At 40.1% G+C, this 22,913-nt stretch overlaps 1 protein-coding gene across 1 annotated transcript in view; it reads right to left on the bottom strand.

Annotated features, from left to right (window-relative positions):
- LOC128694126 (venom phosphodiesterase 2-like) overlaps positions 1–13,176 on the bottom strand; it is a 37,922-nt gene extending 24,746 nt beyond the window's left edge. Inside the window, exon 1 of the mRNA XM_053784105.2 lies at positions 12,937–13,176. Within this exon, the coding sequence (XP_053640080.2) occupies positions 12,937–13,176 (240 nt within the window). The remainder of the gene's footprint in view (positions 1–12,936) is intronic.
- Positions 13,177–22,913: the final 9,737 nt, after the last annotated feature.

Raw genomic sequence — 22,913 nt, 5'->3', positions numbered from 1 at the left:
TTGAGAGTCCTGAAAGCAATTCTTAGATTTGCCAGACGAGCATTGCGTAACTTTACTAATAATGTTCCGAGGTCAGAATGGTTCATAAAAATGATCTCTATCGTGTGATTCACAAAATATATTTCATACAGTTAAGTGGGAGGGATGTGGGTGGGGGAAAAAAAAAACACTAAATGGATATAGTGCTTTGTACTGTCTGGCTCACGCTAGCAGTCACGGCTCAACTTAGTGGCTACTGATCACTAGTGACGAATGCTATTAAGACTACATCTTTGGTGGTGTACAAGTAACTTACAGCTTTAATGATCCTTTGTGTAGTCAATAGGCTTTAAATCTAATGAACCTACTTCCTCTTAGAATACAATACAAAATAGTTACCCTATTTTTCAAAGTGAGGTGTCAATAGGCTTTAAATCTAGCGCACTCGGCTCACAAACTGAGGTGCGGGGTTCGATCCCCCGGTACGGGTGAAAACGTTAGGACCTTATTTCCTTAAGACACCTGCTGTTCATGTCCACCTATCAGTAAAATAGGTATCTGAGTGTTAGTCGACTGGTGTGGGTCGCATTCTGGGACAACATTGACCTAATTTCCCCGAAATGCATAACAAGGGGCTTTCTATATAATAGTATGTCATTGATGTCAGTTAGGTCTGTATACCTTGTACGTGTACTTTTAGAAATAAGGATTATTATTATTATTATTATTATTATTATTATTATTATTATTATTATTATTATTATTATTATTGTTATTATTATTATTATTATAATCAATAAGATGCGCTAAGCCACAAGGGCTATACAGCTATTATTATTATTATTATTATTATTATTATTATTATTATTATTATTATTATTATTATCCTATGCCTTTTTAAACTGGATGCAAATCCTAGCCGTGATAAGCCAGCGGATATTAACCACTTAGCGGGTCATCAATTGACCAAGATTAGATTTTGCCACCGAAGTGGCTAGTTTATTGTACACCCCATATCCATCTTGTGGATGGTAGCACAAGAGCATACTGATACACAAAAGGCCTAGGAACTAGGCCCGGAAAGGGTTCACAGGAGTACATCTAGATTTTTATCTATAGTTCACTTATCTGTTACAAGTAAATTAAGGAAATTTGCTTATATATCAAGTATCTTATTTTCATTAATATCTTGACATGTCACATAGGTTATTATACTGTCTATTCATATTCGCCAAAAAGCGGACAATTAAGCAGATAATGTTCAAGATAGTGACCACATGGCTGATCATATACTTTGCTAGACGCAGACACACCAAAGTTATATTGTATATTTTCCTTCATGGTACTTGTTTTACCTAATATATCAACTTATCATGGAGGAGTAATTAAATGTGTGATGGAATCCATAACAATTGTATATTAATTCCCGTTTCCCGGTTTTTTTATCTACATTTTTCTTTAATGAGCATTTAGCTAGTCATTATGTGAGTCAAGAACCTTTAACGATGTCACTGAATCAGAGAGTCAAGAGACATTTCCTGTTTCCTGACAAACAAAAGACCACCATGGGTGCAAGAGAGTTTTTCCATAGTTATTCCTGTTGGCCACCAATGGGGTCATGTGTTAGGTGTCATGAATATGCCGGGCTGTGACCTGCTTGTCTGGATGTCAAATTCTACACAGCTCAACAAGAATAAAAATATAACAATATAAACAATAGTCTGTACACCAAGAGGTGTTCCTGTATCTACCAGTGAGTTGTACATGAATGGTATACTAAATCGGTGATGTGCTGAGAGTTTGGTTTTCTCACAGTACTGATGCTCCAGTTCCCTGAATTAAGCCTGAATACCTTCCATCCACCCCCCACAGGCGCTGTATAATCCTACGGGTTTATCGCTTCCCCTTGATTATAATAATAATAATAATAATAATAATAATAATAATAATAATAATAATAATAGTACTGGTGGTGTACATGCAGCCTCGTGTACTCGACAATCAACAAACCCAACAAGCCTACAGAAACACTGTCCGTATAATAGCTTATTCCTATAGGATTCAAATGATCGAAGTTGGAAAATGAGAATAATGATGAGCGATGCCAAATATAATGCGAAAATGTACAAAGGAAAATGGCGAAGAATAAAGAAAGAATTAGCACAATGACAGTCAGAGTAATAATGAGAATAACATCACATTGCAATTCCTCATGAATAAATACATTAATAATAATAACTAGATGTATTTCGGTCGTCGCGCGATCCGAGAAAGGTATCCCAGTATTGCACAACCCCAATCCCCTCTACCTCAATGATCCGAGAAATTTATCCCCGAATTGCACAACCCCAGTCACCTGTACCTCAATGATCCGAGAAATTTATCCCCGTATTGCACAACCCCAATCCCCTCTACCTCAATGATCCGAGAAAGGTATCCCCGTATTGCACAACCCCAGTCTCCTGTACCTCAATGATCCGAGAAAGGTATCCCTGTATTGCATAACCCCAGCCACTTGTACCTCAACAATCCAAGGAAGGCATCCCAGTACTGCACAACCCCAGCCCCCTCTACCTCAGCAGTTAAGTATTAGCGTTAAAACTTGAAGGAAGCCGGCAGAAGGATTCCGTCATCATACTGAAACTAATATTCCAATTTCTTGAATAAAAATGACAAATATAGACATACACAGCCCAAATCTATTTCAAACTTTCCACTAAAAAGCATCAGCCTTGATACAATACTGAAGAGGCATTCCCTTGTTATCTCAAAGACCAATATAGTAAAAGACACAAGCACATTAAGTGTGAAGCCGTTCGGAAGTTGCATTATCAAGTAATGAGCGTGGAAGTGTTTCAGCTAACCGGTTGCGACGCTACACTCAGAAATTATTATATGAAAAGCAGTATTTAAATTTTCCAGATCTCTCCCCTCCCCCCCACAAAAAATGGAATCCACACAGATAAAATCATTCCAAACGTTTTTTTTTTCTGGTAAAAACTGACCAGGTTTTAATTAATTTTTATTTATACATTGGATATATACAAATTTTTAACACTTGTCTTGAGGACACATATATTATAAATACAACAAGTAAATTATGTAGATTTAACCTAGGATAACCAAATAAAGTCCAACACTGTGACTTATTTCTCAACAGAAGAGAGTCTCCAACTATACCACAGACACCACTTTGATTAATAGAACTGACATATGATAACTTACATAACCTAACATCAAGAAATTGTTTCATTCGAAGGAAAACACAATGGCGCTAAAGGTTTAAAGCCGACCAGAAGATGCATTCTCAAGTTATTGTACAGAATCTAACAAAAGTTGCGCCTACGCAGCCTTAAGGGACACATAAGTACCCCCGTCTTCTAATAACATGCTCATTTTTCCACTATAATCTACCTTGACCATAATTACTATTGCATCAGCTTTGTCTGTTTCGTAAGGTGAAGTCCAGGATCTTTCCTTAATTCATGGTATAACTTAACAAATCTTTGATGACAATTGTGTTACAGAGATCTGAGCTCAGATCTCTGTAACACAGTTGGGGCAGTTAGTGACGAACATGGTGAAAGGTTTCACCAAAATATTTCAACCATGAAAAAATGGTACCAGGGCAAATGAGGCACAAGAATGCTTGCAGACTATTGCTGGACATTGGCAAGAGATGATTCTTCAGCCCACTACAAGCGTCAAGCAAAAAGGCAGAGAGTAGGTATGGATTAGACTTTAAAACGTACTGACACATATTGTATAATAAAATAATCAAATATTACACGTCTTGTGTCTTTAAACGTCTAACCAACAAGCATTTTTCAAGGTGATATTTGGATCCAGGACATGAAAATACATACGAATTAACTAATCTCATTTAAGAAGCATACAGCTTTTCCAAAATTGTTGACCAGTGGCAATCAGAGATTTGGGGAACCCAATACCAATACAGACCTTCCTTTCTGGAAAACACAACAAGGCTTCGAATTTGAAGCCGATCAGAAGAAACATTTTCCAGTTATCAAGAGGATTCGAACAATTCCTAGTCTTGTAACAATTCTGTGCTCTGTCATTATAACTGTGACTCGACATAAACATGTAAATAGTTCATTACTTTTGTAACTTGTTTATCTATCAAAACTTTGGGGTCCGGTCCCTGGACCCATTATGTACCTCTGCAATCTTTGGACTACCACCCACACCATGGATATGGGGTGAATATTAAGGATGTTAAACTTGAAAAACTTAACATAAGGTCCCACACACAAACAAAACTTAACGGGTACTATCCTGGTCATATGATGCATCAACCAATAAATTCTGAAGCCATTTGGAGAGGTAAATTCAAATACATGCATATTTAACGTGATATAACGAGAATCAATATTTCACGCTATTTCACACATAAAAGTCAAAAGAAGTTCACCTACACTCTTGAATTACACTTTCCGCCGTCAATGAACTAGGAGGCGCCTTTGTGAGTGTTGGAAGCTGCTCCACAGACAGTTTCAGATGTTATCTGAGCCATTCCAGGATGCTGGGAACAGATACTATAACTCTGGAAATTAGGGAACCTGCACATGCCAAATGTTCCTAGAATCTGGTCCTAGTTACCGTGCACCGATCGCATGACGCGTTGTCGGGTTAAGAGTAAAATAAAAGCGAAAAGTTTGAGGAAGAACGAAAAAAAGAAAAGCAAAGAAAACTCTGATAATCACTTAAAGGTTATCCAATAAAAATAATAATAATAATAATAATAATAATAATAATAATAATAATAATAATAATAATAATAACAAAAGTAACAATAACTGTTTGAACACTGACTACAACGCCTGGAAAGTGGGAGGTAATCAGGGTTGGATGCAAAGGAAGAGTAACTCAGATTCCTTGGATGAAGACACCTCCGTGTGCAGGGTGAGGATGAGGAAACAGTCTCACTCACTACCTTGAACACAGCTACGGACGCTACACTAATTCTTACCCTCAACTCAATTATATTGTCTTGATCTCCTTCACTGTTACTGCTGGCGTTTCCATACATACACACACATACACGTGTGTGTGTGTGTGTATACTCACCTATTTGTACACACCTAGTTGTGGTTGCAGGGATTGATTCACAGCTCTTGGCCCCGCCACTTCGCTAGTCGCTACTAGGTCCACTTTCTCCCTGCTCCACGCGCTTCATCATACCTCTTCTTAAAGCTATGTATGGATCCTGCCTCCACTACATCACTCTCCAGACTGTTCCACTGTGTGTGTGTGTGTATGTGTGTGTGTGTGTGTATGTGTGTGTGTGTGTGTGTGTGTGTGTGTGTGTGTGTGTGTGTGTGCGTGCGTGCGTGCGTGCGTGCGTGCGTGCGTGCGTGCGCGCGCGCGTGTGTGTGTATGTCTTAGAATGCTAAATATAAATTAAAAGGTTTAAATATTTCAAGAATATCTGTAAGGATGTCACGTTTAACCCTGGATATATATATATATATATATATATATATATATATATATATATATATATATATATATATATATATATATATATATATATATATATATATATATATATATATATTCAGATACTTGGGAGTGGACGTGTCAGCAGATGGGTCTATGAACAATGAGGTGAAACATAGAACTGATGAGAGGAAAAGGGTGATTGGTGCACTTAGTAGTCTGTTGAGACAAAGAACTTTGTCCGTGGAAGCAAAGACGGAAATATATGAGAGTATAGTTATACCAACACTCTTGTATGGGTGTGAAGCATTGGTGATGAATGTTGCAGCGAGAAGGCTGGAGGCAGTGGAGATGTCATGTCTGAGGGCAATGTGTGGTGTGAATATAATGCAGAGAATTCGTAGTTTGGAAATTAGGAGGAGGTGCGAGATTACAAAAACTATTATCCAGAGCGCTGAGGAGGGGTTGTTGAGGTGGTTCGGACACGTAGAGAGGTTGGAAAAAAATAGAATGACTTCGAGTGTATAAATCTGTAGTGGAGGGAAGGCAGGGTAGGGGTCGGCCTAGGAAAGGTTGGAGGGAGGGGGTAAAGGAAGTTTTGTGTGCGAGGGGCTTGGACTTCCAGCAGGCGTGCGTGAGCGTAATTGATAGGACTGAATGGAGACAAATGGTTTTTAGGACTTGACGTGCTGTTGGAGTGTGAGCAAAGTAACATTTATGAAGGGGTTCAGGGAAACCGGCAGACCGAACTTGAGTCCTGGAGATGGGAAGTACAGTGTCTGCACTCTGAAGGAGGGGTGTTAATGTTGCAGTTTAAAAACTAGTGTAAACACACCTCTGGCAAGACAGTGATGGAGTGAATGATGAAAGTTTTTCTTTTTCGAGCCACCCTGCCTTGGTGGGAAATGCCCGATGTTTCCATATAAACATACACACACACACACACACACACACACACACACACACACACACACACACACACACACACACATATATATACATATATATATATATATATATATATATATATATATATTATATATATATATATAATATATATATATATATATATTTTTTTTTTATTTATTATCACACTGGCCGATTCCCACCAAGGCAGGGTGGCCCGAAAAAGAAAAACTTTCACCACCATTCACTCCATCACTGTCTTGCCAGAAGGGTGCTTTACACTACAGTTTTTAAACTGCAACATTAACACCCCTCCTTCAGAGTGCAGGCACTGTACTTCCCATCTCCAGGACTCAAGTCCGGCCTGCCGGTTTCCCTGAACCCCTTCATAAATGTTACTTTGTTCACACTCCAACAGCACGTCAAGTATTAAAAACCATTTGTCTCCATTCACTCCTATCAAACACGCTCACGCATGCCTGCTGGAAGTCCAAGCCCCTCGCACACAAAACCTCCTTTACCCCCTCCCTCCAACCTTTCCTAGGCCGACCCCTACCCTGCCTTCCTTCCACTACGGACTGATACACTCTTGAAGTCACTCTGTTTCGCTCCATTCTCTCTACATGTCCGAACCACCTCAACAACCCTTCCTCAGCCCTCTGGACAACAGTTTTGGTAATCCCGCACCTCCTCCTAACTTCCAAACTACGAATTCTCTGCATTATATTCACACCACACATTGCCCTCAGACATGACATCTCCACTGCCTCCAGCCTCCTCGCTGCAACATTCATCACCCATGCATATATATATATATATATATATATATATATATATATATATATATATATATATATATATATATATATATATATATGGGATGTGATGGTGAGGTGTGGTCTAGACCCTTTATATGCCTTCCTTTGATGTATTGTCTTTATAGTTCCTTGATAATGTGAAGTCACGAAAACGCTTGGAATTTCACCATCCTTTCACAGTAGCTGTTTTGCATATTGTGATATCACCTGTTTACTGAGATCTTATTGCATTACATATATATATATATATATATATATATATATATATATATATATATATATATATATATATATATATATATATATATATATATATATATATGTCGAGCCGAATAGGCAGAACTTGCCATCTTGGCTTAAATAGCAACGCTCATCTTGCCATATAGGACAAGTGAAAATTTGTGTATGGAATAATTTCGCCAAAATCATTCTGAACCTAACGAAAAAAATATATTTCACTGTGTTTGTTTAGTATTAAATTACTGTAAAGAAATCTAAAATATATATAGTTGGGTTAGGCTAAAATATATTGTTCTTGTTATAATAAGGTTAGGTAAGTTTTCTAAGATTCTTTTGGTGCAAAATTATAAATTTTTACATCAACATTAATGAAAAAAATATATCTTTAAATGTATAAGAGAAAATTTCAGAAAGGACTTAATTTTAAATGAGTTCTTACTAATTGACCAGTTTTACATATTCGGCACGACATTATATATATATATATATATATATATATATATATATATATATATATATATATATATATACACACACACACCAGCCTACCCCCTTCCTTTCCTTCTTTCTCTCCTTCCTTAATGGCCTCCGTCCCTCGACTGAGGTGACCCTGAGTTACAGGTGTTACAGAAGGTCGTTTTAATGCCATAGAAAAACCCGTAAATCCCCGACAACCTAACCTTCACTATCTCCTGTTTGTTCTTCCCCACACTGCTCATGCTTATTACAGTGGTCATATTTATTACAATGGTAATGTTTATTACACAATGGTTAGTTCAATAGTTTTATTATGCATCCCATTCCTATTCAGTGGGTGGTAGTCACCCTCATGCATATCCTGTGTTTGGTAACCTTTCTATACCCATCCTATATGGGCACACAATGGGTCAAGGAACGCTTGTTTGATGCACCATAACTGTGGTTCCTTCTGTATGACATTATTATAATCAAAAGAAGTGCTAAACCCACTAAGGTCATACAGCGCAGCATGGCAGGGGGTAGTGCAGGATCATAGAGGAGCAAGGGTGAAGAGGATAACAGAGGAGAGTTAGAAAGGGCTGTTAGGGGTGCTAAAGGAAGGATTATCAAAGTTTGTGCAATAAATCAGTTGCTGTCAAAAAGTCAAAGAGGGAGTCTGAGTCGAAGATGGGGCCGTCAGCGAGGAGGGAAGCTAAAGTAAGGGTGTTAGAGCGGTGACGACAGACAGAACAGTCAAATAGAATGTGGGAAATTGAAACTGGAACCAGACAATTCTCACAGAGTGGAACAGAGTGCCTCTCCATGAGATACCCGTGAGTGAGACGTGTGTGTAGGGAGTTGTCCTGCAAGACAGAATGATGATAGATGCACAGACACTAGTGTCAGTCTCTCTCGAGGACAGGAGGACTAGGGGTATATGATAACGACGTACAAAATATTGAGAGGCACTGACAAGGCGAGCAGGGACAGAATGTTTGAGAGATGAAAAACAGGAACCAGAGGGTACAGCTGGAAGCTGAAAACTCAGATGAACCATAGGGATGTTAGGAAGTATTTTTTCAGCCTTAGAGTTGTCAGGAAGTTGAACAATCTGGAGAGTGAAGTGATAGTGGCGGGATCTATACATAGCTTTAATAAGATGTACGATAGGGCTCTTGAAGCCGTCTTGCTCTCCACTTAAGAGAACTACAAAAAGTGGATTTATGACCACTATGAGAGTGTGACCTCTGGCTACCAACTTCCGCCCATCCCACCATCTATCACACACCATGTTGTGTATTAGGCGATAAACCCGTGTGGGTCACTCCGCGCGAGGAGTGGTGCACGCTCCATCCAGTCTACTATCGTGCCCGATCTCTGACTAGCCAGGCTGTTGGTGCTCGGTTCCTGTACCAGCTCTGACAAATGTAACTGGAGTGTATAGTGCTTTAACTGTTCAGAGAGAGAGAGAGAGAGAGAGAGAGAGAGAGAGAGAGAGAGAGAGAGAGAGAGAGAGAGAGAGATCATTATAAAGGTCACAACAGGTCTGAGAGGTAGAGTACTATGCAGGAAGTGACTTGCTTATATGGCTTTTAATGCATCATGAAAACATGGCACTCTATCACCCATACGAGTTTAACGCTTTCTTCTCGATAATAATAAATTATTATATATGTTCAGTGTGTGGGTGTGTGTGTGTGTGTGTGTGTTTCAACCCCAACTCTCCGGGAGTCGCCCACCAAGTATCACCGAGTTCAGAAAAAAATAGTGATTCAGTGTGTTTGAAACGGGTTTGTAAAATCTAGCTGTGGGCAAGCCAGTGGAGGCTTAACCAAGTACGGAGCATCATCATTTGGCAAAAAGACTCGCGTCAGGAGACACTTGATCCTCTTTCCTGACGAATACGAACACCATCATCATAACAGGAAGTTCTTCAAGGTTACAGGTAAAGTTACTGCCATTCTTATAACACAACTGTAGCGCCACACTACTGTTACAACACTTTAACTGTGAATGGTTATTATGTCAGCCGATTAAAGCTCTCAGGGAACCTTGTATAGCTAGTTAATGATAGGAGGGTGAAGTTATAGTAAAGGGTAACTGCTTCTCTACGATCACTCGCCTAGTGAAGCACGTCAAGTAACGATCATACAACGAGTGAAACACAAGTTAGGATTACACAGCGAGTGAAACATGTCAAGTTAGGATCAATCATACAGTGAGTGAAACATAAGTGAGGATTACAAAGCGAGTGAAACGCAACAAGTTAGGATCATACAGCGAGTGAAACACGTGAAGTTAGGATCATACAGCGGGTGAAACACGTGAAGTTAGGATCATACAGCGGGTGAAACACGTCAGGATTTCAAAGCAAATGAAACACTTAGAACTACAGAGTGAGCAAAAGTCAGGATTATAATCAGGCAACATTACACATGTATACATACATATATTATAAATACTTCCAACTGAAAGCTAATGTCGCATTCTAAGTATCAAATATTTAGAAGTTGTGTGTCTTAGTTACCAGTTGTCCAAGAGCATGTGTGTTGATCCATTATTTTTTTTCAAATGCGCTAAACTGCAACGAGTCATAAGTCTACCACTATATCTTAAACTACAAGCCGTCCTCCACATTTGTTACCGTATGTCTTAAAAATTAATGAACTAAGTGTTAGTATATACCCCGTGCTGCCAGACGTAAATCCGCCCTGCCAGACGTAAATCCGCCTTGCCAGACGTGTTTCGCTCTGCCAGATGTGAGACCCTGCGTTGCCAGAAGTAAGATCTTGCGTTGCCAGATATCAGATCTTGCTCTGCCAGATGTAAGAGCCTGCTCTGCCAGATGTAAGACCCTGCTCTGCCAGTTGCAAGCTCCTGCTCTGCCAGTTATAAGATGTAACTGCTAGATGTAAGAACCTGCGCTGCGAGATGAAAAATCTGCGCTGCCAGATGTAATCCATCCATCTTTTATAATTTCATTATTAACGAAATGCTAGTTAATATACGCCAACCTACCCAAACCAAACTTAACCTAACCTAGCTTAATGTAACACAACCAAACATAACATAACGAAAATAAGAAATACTGTACATAGTTTTTGTACTGAAATTTCATTCTTGTACAAATGCACGCATGACAATTAGTATGTAAGATCCTACTCAAACTGAAAGACGGGTTAAATAATGTCAATGGGTCAAGGCTCTCCTCGAGAGATATTTCACACCTCTCCTGACAAACAGAACACCTCCGGCACCAGCACTGAGGTGCATGTGTGTGTACACATACACTTTACCTCGCACAATAAGGGATTGTCATCCTACGATAATTATCGTACATGTAAGATAATTTTACCTTTGGTCCGATACATTTATCTATTATCGCACCGTTTGTACGATTTCAGGTCTCAGTTCTGAAAATATTATTTTTATAATACGATTTATGGCATTATGAATAAAATCCAACTGCATGAAAACAAAGTGAATATTGGTATCTGAAATTGTGAATGTCTATTCATAATTTCACGCAGGTTAGGTCAGGTTCGTCAGGAAACGGGACAAGTGTGTCCTGACGTGGGTCTTAGTCAATGATGACCCACAGCTGGAGTGTTTGGTCATCTGACCAGACCTTCCGCTTACAATTTCACATAAAGTAGCAACAAATACATCTGTAGGACTTACTGCACACATGTTCCAAAGTAATATTACTGAATAGGTTATATTAATGTTTCGGCATTTACATCATTTTGTATTTAAATCCCAAAAACAATGTTTAAAATAAAAATACATGTCACTTAAAACAAGTAAAATGTTTACGTATGAGAATGGTTTGCTCTCTGTCCTTCACCTAAACACAGAATGAGAAAAAGTTTGCAATAAAATTTATATTTCTAAAACACATATGAGGAATAAACTGAAAATAGCTAATATTACTGGTTTTTTACTAATATGTAAACGTATAAATGAGCAATGATCTGGTGTCAAGTTGAAGTCCTCCGTAGACATGACTACTTATGTGAACCACTGTAAACTACTGTGTCAAAATAGTTATAACAATGACCATAATTTTTAAAGGGGTGGAGGGGTAAGTTAGCGGAAGGCCTCGGACAGATAACCAGAAGCTATATACAGCTCCAACGGCGGGTCATCATCTGACTAAAACATGCTTCAGGAAACACTTGTCCTGTTTCCTAACAAAACTTAGGCCTACCTAACCTAACCTGTATCAAATTATTACTGATGATCATTAAGTATATAACAGACTACAACAGTTTTTGTTCTTCCTTAACCTAATATTTCAGAATTATGTTTCAGCAATGCTAAAGTTATTCTTGTAACTATATTATTCCAAGTTCGTCTACAACATGAGTGAAGTCTGGTATGATAAACCAATATCTTCAATAAAATTTAGACTGATGTATCTATCAAACTGACAATCGTTACATACATGGCTTCAATGGAAATTAGTTTTTATCAGCATCCGGTAAATTCGTACGATAATATGGATGAAAGAACACATAATTTGGTGAGCTCTGCCCGACATGCTGAGGCATGTTAGTGGCTTTGTATTTATTTTTATAAAATGTAAATCACACATTGCAACCTTTGGAAAGAAACAAAACTGTATTTGTATAATTCTGGTAAAAAGTAAACCTGGCAACCGTGTAGTTGGTGAGGGTTGACCAGTGACACAGATGCTCTGGGCACAACCATCTTGTATATATCATGAGGAGCAGAGGTCATAACCTCCCAGGTCAGTAGCTGACGACCAAACACTAGGATTCACACATGAGTAGAATACACAGCATCAAGAATAGGTATGATAGAGCAGTGAGTCAGAATAATCTAGGGAGTTGGGGAAAGGGAGGCGGTGTGACTGGAGCTACGACTTGACCCCCGCAAGCACAACTGGGCGAGTACATTGTATTATTATAATCATGGGGATGCCCTAAACCCGTAGGGGTTATACAGCACAGAGGGAATGAGAGGCAATCAGATTCGATCCGAGGAAGATGGGAAAAGTGGATCCAATTCCTTGACTCAAGAGCCCTTCAGACAGCATTAAGACACTAACCATCAAGCTGAAGATGAACTGAAAGTAAACAGAATGTAAACTGAAGGTGAAAGTGAAGGTGAAAGTGAAGGTGAAAGTGAAGGTGAAAGTGAAGGTGAAAATGAAGGTGAAAGTGAAGATAAACTGGAAGTGAACTTGAGTGTTAAATAGAAAATAATTCTTGAGGCTGATAAAGGGCTCTTGATCCCAGGAGCCGTAGCTACTCTTCCCTTCCTGGGATCGAACATAATCACTTCCCATGTCCCCAGACGCTGCACCAACCCTACGGGATTAGCACTTCCCCGTGAATAACAATAATAATAATAATAATAATAATAATAATCTCGTACCCTGACCTGAATTGCTGCCCACACTTTCTGCCAACACTCACACCCACCACCCACACTATCTGCCCACACCCACAAACACCACCCAAACTATCTGCCCACACCCACCACCCACACTATTTGTCCACACCCACAACCACCGCCCACACTATCTGCCCACACCCACAACCATCACCCACACCATCTGCCCACTCCCATAACCACCACCCACACCATCTGCCCACTCCCACAACTGCCACCCACACCCTCTAACCATGCCCACAACACCCACATCCTCTACTCACACCCACACCCACACCCTCTACCCACAACCAACACCCGCACTCTCTGCTCACGTCCATCCCAGTCTCCACACACGAATACTCAACTTCCTCACAGGTAGGCGTCCCCCCAGCAGTGGGTGTGGGCGTGTATACGTGGGCGTGCGTGTGTGCGAGTGGCTGGTAAATAATAGGGTGAAGGACATGTCCAAAGGAACTCAAATACCCAGACCTTCCTTAATACCCGATCCTGACTCATGCCCGGGAAATCTTATCACTTAAGGGGATTATACCATAGTTATGACCCTTATAGGTTTAGCGTTCAGTTATGATTATATTTTTTTTAACACATAGGTCGTTTCCCACCAAGGCAGTGTAACCCGAAAAAGAAGAAACACTTTCATCATCATTCACTCCATCACTGTCTTGCCAGAGGCGCGCTTACATTCCAGTTACAAAACTGCAACATTAACACCCCTCCTTCAGAGTGCAGGTACTGTACTTCCCGCCTCCAGGACTCAGGCTAACCGGTTTCCCTGTTACTTTGCTCACACTCCAACAGCACATCAAGTCATAAAAGGCATTTGTCTCTACTCGCTCCTAACACGCTCACGCACGCTTGCTGGAAGTCCAAGCCCCTCACATATAAAATATCTTTCACCACTTCCCTCCAGCCTTTCCTAGGCCGACCCCTACCCCGCCTTCCTTCCACTATAGATTTATACACCCTCCAAGTCATTCTACTTTGTTCCATCCTCTCTAAATGTCCGAACCACCTCAGCAACTCTTCCTCAGCCCTCTGGACATTACTTTTTGAAACCCCACACCTCCTAATCTCTAAACTATAGATTCTCTGCATACCACACATTGCCCTCACACACAACATCTCCACTGCCTCCAGTCTTCTCCTTGTTGCAACATTCACTATGCATGCTTCACACCCATACAAGAGTTGGTACCACCGTACTCTCATACAATCCACTTTTTTATTCCATCAATAACGTTCTTGGTCTCCACAGACTCCTGAGTGCACCACTCACCTTTTTCCCCTCATCATTTCTGATTCACCTCGTCATTCATAGACTCATCTGCTAAAAAGTCCACTCCCAAATATCTGAATACATACATTTCCTCTATACTCCTTCCCTTCAATCTGATGTCCAGTCTTTCATTACCTACTTTTTTATACTCATTACCTTGCCCTTTCCTAAGTTCACTTGTAATTTCCATCTTTTACATACCCTTCCAAACTCGTCCACCAACCTCTGCAACTTCTCTTCAGAATCTCCCAAAAGCAGTGTCATTAGCAAACAGCAACTGCGACAACTCCCACTTTGTGTTAAATTCTTTAGGTAGTAGGTTGGTAGACAGCAACCACCCAGGGAGGTACTACTGTCCTGTGGTAGCAGGTTGGTAGACAGCAACCACCCAGGGAGGCTCTACCGTCCTGTGGTAGCAGGTTGGTAGACAGCAACCACCCAGGGAGGCTCTACCGTCCTGTGGTAGTAGGTTGGTAGACAGCAACCACCCAGGGAGGTATTACCGTCCTGTGGTAGTAGGTTGGTAGACAGCAACCACCCAGGGAGGTACTACCGTCCTGTGGTAATAGGCTGGTAGACAGCAACCACCCAGGGAGGTACCACCGTCCTGTGGTAATAGGCTGGTAGACAGCAACCACCCAGGGAGGTACTACCGTCCTGTGGTAATACGTTGGTAGACAGCAACCACCCAGGGAGGTACTACCGTCCTGTAGTAGGCTAGTAGACAGCAACCACACAGGGAGGTACTACCGTGCTGCGGCAATAGGCTGGTAGACAGCAACTACACAGGGAAGTACTACCGTCCTGTGGTAGTAGGTTGGTAGACAGCAACCACCCAGGGAGGTACTACCGTCCTGTGGTAGTGGGTTGGTAGACAGCAACCACCCAGGGAGGTACTACCGTCCTGTGGTAATAGGTTGGTAGACAGCAACCACCCAGGAAGGTACTACCGTCCTGTGGTAATAGGTTGGTAGACAGCAACCACCCAGGGAGATAATGCCGTCCTGTGGTAATAGGTTGGTAGACAGAAACCACCCAGGGAGGTACTACCGTCCTGTGGTAATAGGTTGGTAGACAGCAACCACCCAGGGAGGTACTACCGTCCTGTGGAAATAGGCTGGTAGACAGCAACCACCCAGGGAGGTACTACCGTCCTGTGGTAATACGTTGGTAGACAGCAACCACCCAGGGAGGTACTACCGTCCTGTGGTAATACGTTGGTAGACAGCAACCACCCAGGGAGATACTACCGTACTGTGGTAATACGTTGGTAGACAGCAACCACCCAGGGAGGTACTACTGTTCTCCCAGATGCGAGTGAAACTGAAACCTGTTTTTGTTCTACACAATGGTAGGGTTGGTGGTGTCTTCTTGCTGTCTCATAAACACGAAAGAAAACAGGTATGTCTTGATACTTCTACTTACATTTAGGCACACTACATATAAATGTACACATATATGTATACACACTTCTATTTTCTAAATAGTTCTTGTGCCTATTTATTTCATTTCATCATGTGGAAGTGGAACAGAATTCTTCCTCCGTAAGCCATGCTTGTTGTAAGAGTCGACTAAAATGCCGGGACCAATGAACTAGTAACCCCTTCTCTTGTATATATTCCGAAAAATAATCCAAACAAAAACTTTATAATAATAATATGAGTATAAACATATCTTTATACAGTATCTCTCTGTTATACATATATTTTTTTCAACGAACCAGACGTATCCCACCAAGGCAGGGTGACCTAAAAAGAAAAACGTAAGTTTCTCTTTCCAAATTTAGTAATTTATACGGAAGGGGTTACTTGGCCCTTGCTCCTGGAGGAAGAATTCTTTTCCACTTCTCCATGGAGATAAATAATGAAGAACAAGAACTATTAAGAAAATAGAAGAAAACCCAGATGGGTGCGTATATTTATGCTTGTACGTACATGCAACAGGAATGTGTAGTGTCACATAAGTGTAAGTAGAAGTAGCAAGATATACCTAGTATCCAGCGTGTTTGAGACGGAAAATAAAGACACCCGCAATCCTACCACCATATAATATATATATATATATATATATATATATATATATATATATATATATATATATATATATATATATATATATATATATATATATATATATACTGATCTCTGGCTGAAGGAGACTCGAACATACGAACCTTGGAACAAGGTACGCAGGTTCGAGTCTCCTTCAGCAAGAGATCTGTGTTTGTGTATATTTCGCGTGCTCTTGCGAATTCCTTGCATATATATATATATATATATATATATATATATATATATATATATATATATATATATATATATATATATATATATATATATATATATATATAGACATAATACATTGGCCAAACATTCACAAAAATACAACAGAAAGTAAAACAACATAGGTAACTCAGAGCTACATCTCGAATACTTCGTCCAGCTTCCCTGCGGTGGGCCGCGTGCCCAGAATGCTGCAGGCATTTCCTCTCTGGATCGCAACACTGAGTCTCTGAAAGAGGAAGCTGGTCGCCCTGTGGTCCTTAGTTTCTATGATGAGCTATATATATATACAGAGAGAAAGAGTGGCATGGGATTCCTTCAGCCTCTTAACATTTTCTAACAAACCATACCACGGGTGGGAATAGAACCCACGATCAGGGAGTTATAAAACTCCAGACCGACGCGCTACCTACTGGGCCAGCTGGCTAAACAAAGTAACTTCTCCCCCAATTTTCCACATTAGATAATTCCGAAATCTACTGAATGGATGCTATTCAATAAACGACGCTGCAGACGGAAGACAGTGTTTACTTTCTTTTTTATTTTGTCTTCATGGTCAACTGGTCACTGTTTGAAGGTGACCTCAGCCGTGGTGTGCACCAGAGTAATAATAATATATTATTAAACGTTGTATTGGTAGTATTACTATTATTTATTATTTATTTATATTTTTTTCTTACTATAATTAGTATGCTGACTATTAATATCATAATACTACTATATTATTATTATATGATGATAAATAAATAATATTAGTACTACTAATACTACGTTTAATAATATATTATTACTCTTTTATTGTCATTATCTTCATATAATAATAATAATAATAATAATAATAATAATAATAATAATAATAATAATAATAATAATAATAAAATAAAATTTTTTTACACTTGGGTACCAGTTCACTGATGGGTGAACGGGGGCAGTAAGAGACACTTGCTCGTGACTATCGCCCTGCACGGAATTCGAACTCACGTCCCTTCGATTGTAAGGCGAACGTCCTGACCACTGACCATTCAGGTATTTTCATGGGTAAGTAAAACTGAATTTGGTTTAATCTTTCTAAGTCTCCAAAATACGCAAAGGAATTTCAGCGTATAGAAAAGGCGTAGTCTCCCAAGCTTGGTATTTTTGGTCATGCAGAAAGCGTACAGTGCACGCTTGACAAACAGGTTTTTAGAAGAATGCAGAGAGCGGGTTTTTTTTTTTAAGGCGGACAGAAAACGGGTTTTTATATGGGGCGGCAGCTATTGCACTTTTGATTTCAACGACCCTGAGGAGATGAGAGTTACTCTACCCTGGCACGATGAAGCTACATTTATAATACAGGGATAGGGAAATAATAATAATAATAATAATAATAATAATAATAATAATAATAATAATAATAATAAACTACTAATACTGCTGCTGCTGCTACTACTAATAAAACTGTTAAACTACTACTACTACTACTACTAATAGAATAACTGGTTATATTCATAACCGTAATTGGGTAAGCCAGTGGAAGGCCTCGGTCAGATGACCAAAAGCTCCAGCTGTGGGTCATCATATGACTAAAACCCACGTCATGAAACACTTGTCCTGTTTCCTGACAACCATAATACCTACCTACCATTACTACTAACAGTACTACTACTGCTAATAATAGTACTACTATTACTATCACCACCACTACTACTACTACTAGCAAAATAATAATAATTCTGAGTTGTAAATACTTAGTGAGGATATTCTGAGTCTTCTTTAGCAACCAGGAAAGACTCAGGTGGTGGTGGTCTAGCTGCTGTAATTACCACCAATTTCAGATCATTTCGACCATCCATTCGTGTGCGAGACTCTTCCTCTTCCGTGTTTCGGCTCTCAGCTCTCTACACGAGTATTATATATTCACGGGGAAGCGCTAAACCCGTTGGGGGTCATACTACTCTACACGAGCAAGATATCAATACCGCCAACAAAATCAGCCATAAGAAGATATCAACCCAGCTAACAGAAAATGCCAGTGTTGCCAACATAACTGTTACTGAAGGCAGCGAACAAGACCAGCGATCAGATTTCAACTCTAGTTTCCCTTCAAAATAACATGGCAAACAAAGCCAGCTACAGAAGAAAATATCAACACAACCAACAATGCAAGCCACCGAAGATATCAGCCCTGTGAACAAAAACCAGCAAACTATTTAATCATGTATTACCACCAGTTTGTTCTTCAGGAATCAATTATGCCGGTCATCGCCAAGTTTTTCCATGAACATCAAAATGGTATACAATACCGACAGGTTGGTAGGTAAGACACATAGGCAACAGTTAGACAACTTTATTCCGAAGCGTTTCGCCTACACAGTAGGCTTCTTCAGTCGAATACAGAAAGTAGGCAGGAACAATAGAGATGTGAAGACGATGTAATCAGTCCATCACCCTTGAAGTCGTAGAATTTGAGGTTGTCAGTCCCTCGGCCTGGAGAAGTTCAGTTCCATAGTCAGGAACTATCTGATAGTCAGGAACTATCTGATAGTTCCTGACTATGGAACTGAACTTCTCCAGGCCGAGGGACTGACAACCTCAAATTCTACGACTTCAAGGGTGATGGACTGATTACATCGTCTTCACATCTCTATTGTTCCTGCCTACTTTCTGTATTCGACTGAAGAAGCCTACTGTGTAGGCGAAACGTTTCGGAATAAAGTTGCCTAACTGTTGCCTATGTGTCTTACCTACCAACCAAGTTTTTCCATCATACCGATGGAATCCACAACAGCTGCAGCTACTGCACTCTGTCAAAAACTAGATACTTGCTGGTATTCAAAGAGTAGCTCATCTTACAGTTGTGATCAAAGACTTAACACGTTTGACGAAAGACATCTGTGAGCTTTATAGCGTAAAGGCTGTCAGGGGCCATATAAAACGTAACAAGAAGAGCATCGACACCTATGTTTTAGGCTTGTCCTCGTGATGACAGCCTCCAAGTAGTTCTGTCTTTTCCAGTCCTACCCAGGAACTCTGAAATTACTCTTCTACTCTTTCCTTATAGCAAACCTAATTACCCCCCATTACCCAGGCGCTATATGACCCCTGCGAGCTCAGCGGCTTTCCCCCATGAGTACAATAATCTTCATAGGTAGTTAGTGGGTTAGCCTATACTAGAGAGCTACCCCAGACTCCTTCCCTGCACAGTTACAGGTCAAATTTTACTGACACCTAGTCAAGGTAAAACGTTAATCAAAGCTGAAAGGTAACGTTTATTAGCCATGTATTTTGAGGTGTGTCAAACATGAAATTGGTTTTTACTGTACGTCTTAAACTTACTGGCTTTGGTAGGGTGAGGATCAGTTACCTGAGGTCACATAACGTTCACCTGCGGTATATTTGGAGGCTGATACAAACCCTCTTGTGAAAGAGGACAGTTATTCAGTGATTATGTTATTTAAGCTCTGGTCTAGTAAACGAAACTGCCCGATAAACTGAAGAGTTAACCCCACGAAGGGGGGTTGAGAGGAGCCTTGATTTAAGAAACATGAAAATTTGTGTTCCTACATTATACAGCATCAGTTCTGTTTTTATTGCCATGATGGAAGAGATACACTCAAAGAAAAGGTAGCACATCTAGAAAAATCGTTACCACCCTTAAAAAATTACCGAGGAAGAGTTGTCCCATTCCCAAGGAAAATAGTTACTACCAAGGAAATCTCTGACCTCATAAGGAAAGTACTTGCCCCAAGTGTAATAGGCATCCACAAAATAAAATCTCTTACTACATGGAAAATAAAAATTATCCCTCCCCTCACGGAAGACTAAAGTAACTTATTGGACACACCCAGGTCCTGTGTGGTACCCAGCACCTATGTGGTACCAGCACCTGTGTGGCACCCAGCACCTATGTGGTACCAGCACCTGTGTGGCACCCAGCACCTCTTTTGTGACACGCAGCACCTCTTTTGTGACACCCAGCACATCTTGTCGCACCTAGCACCTCTGTGGCACCCTGCACTCTGTGAGCCTATGTCACGTTAAGTTCACAAACTTTTTTTTGATGGCTTGATCTGTGACACAAAGAACACATCTTGTACTTCAATGTCCTCACCCTTGCTGCCCTTACTCTAGCTACCTTCACTCTGGCTGCCCTCATCCTGGCTACCTTAGCCCTGATTGTTTTTGCTCTGTTCCAAGGCACCATCCTAGAAGCGAAGAGGACGGGGGAGGCACTGGAAGCGCAGGCAGTCAGTCTCCTGACACCTCAGTGTAGGAGCATCGTACTAGGAGACGGGCGAGCCGGGAATTCTGGCAGTGCCAGTTTTTACATTCATTTAATGTGAAGATGCTTAGCCGGTACTTTCCCTTGCTCACCTTCCTTACCGTTAAACACACCATACTGCGTCGTCACAAGGTACTGCTTAAAATTGACTGAATCTACCCTCTGTATTTATTTGGTAAAATAAATAAATATATATATATATATATATATATATATATATATATATATATATATATATATATATATATATATATATATATATATATATATATATATATATATATATATATATATATATATATATATATATATATATATATATATATATATATATATATATATATATATATATATATATATATATATATATATATATATATATATATATATATATATATATATATATATATATATATATATATATATATATATATATATATATATATATATATATATATATATATAGCTTCTAAGGAGACTGGTGTAACTTAAACTAAACCGGATGACATTACAGAAGGACCAAGGGATTCGTGATAATGACATATAAAATACTCCAGAAAAAGTGATAGGATTGATAAGGCCAGACCGTTGGACAGGTGAGAAGCAGGTATACTAAGGCACAGTTTAAATTTAAAAATACAGGTGAGTCGGAGGGCTGTTAGGAGCTGTTTTTTTAGCCTCAGGGTGGCCAGGAAGTTGAGTGACCTAAACATTGAAGTGAGAGAGGTACAATTTTACATAACTTAATGAACAGATATGATAAGAGCTCAGAAATCTAGGAGAGAAAATCCAGTAATGGTAAATTTCAGAGACGGCCTGAAGCTGAGACTTGACCTTTGCAACAAATATTTGAACATGTACACACAGGAAGTATTTCTTCAGCCATAGAGTTGTTAGAAAGTGGAATAGTCTGACAAGTGATGTAGTGGAGGCAGGAACCATACATAGTTTTAAAAAAGACGAAGTATGATAAAGCTCATGGAGCAGGGAGAGGGGACCCAGTAGCGGTCAGTGAAGAGGCGGGGCCAGGAGCCGAGTCTCAACCCCTGCAACCACAAATAGGTGAGTACAAATGATGATTGGGGAAGAGCAAAGAAGACTGCAGAGTACAGGCTTGCGGGGTCAAAGACGGCAAACTTCACTCAAGGAAAAGTATCTTGGGGTGAGTACATGTAATACCGAGCATATCTGAGGCGCACATAATCCATATAACTGCTGCAGCATATGGGCCTTGGCAAGCCTATGAATACCGTTCCGGCATCTCAGGAAAGAATCGTTCAAGACTTTGTACACTGTGTATGTAACACCAGTATGGAACCCCACACCTGGTCAAGCATGTCAAGAAATTTAGAGAAAGTGCAAAGGTTTGCAACAAGACTAGTCCCAGAGCTATGGGGTATGTCCAATGAGGAGAGGTTAAGGGAAATCACCCTGACAACTCTGGAGGACTGGAGGGATAGGGGTACATGATAACAACATAAAATACTGAGAGAAATTGACAAGGTGGATAAGGACAGAATGTTTCAGAGATGGGACACAGCAACAAGGGGTCACAATTGGAAGTTGAAGACTCAGCTGAGTCACAGGGATGTTAGGAAGTATTTCTTCAGTCATAGAGTTGTCAGGAAGTGGAACAGTCTGGAGAGGAGGCAAGATCCATACAAAGCTTTAAGAAGAGGTTCGATATAGCTCATGGAGCAGGGAGAGAGTGGACCTAGTAGTGACCAGTGAAGCAGCAGGGCCAGGAGCTATGAATTGACCCTTGCAACCACAAATAGGTGAGCACACACACAGTCATGTTTGCAGGG

This window comes from Cherax quadricarinatus, chromosome 43 (assembly GCF_038502225.1).
Source record: "Cherax quadricarinatus isolate ZL_2023a chromosome 43, ASM3850222v1, whole genome shotgun sequence".
In the NCBI taxonomy this organism is placed as follows: Eukaryota; Metazoa; Arthropoda; class Malacostraca; order Decapoda; family Parastacidae; genus Cherax; species Cherax quadricarinatus.
This window is presented reverse-complemented; position numbering and strand designations above follow the sequence as displayed.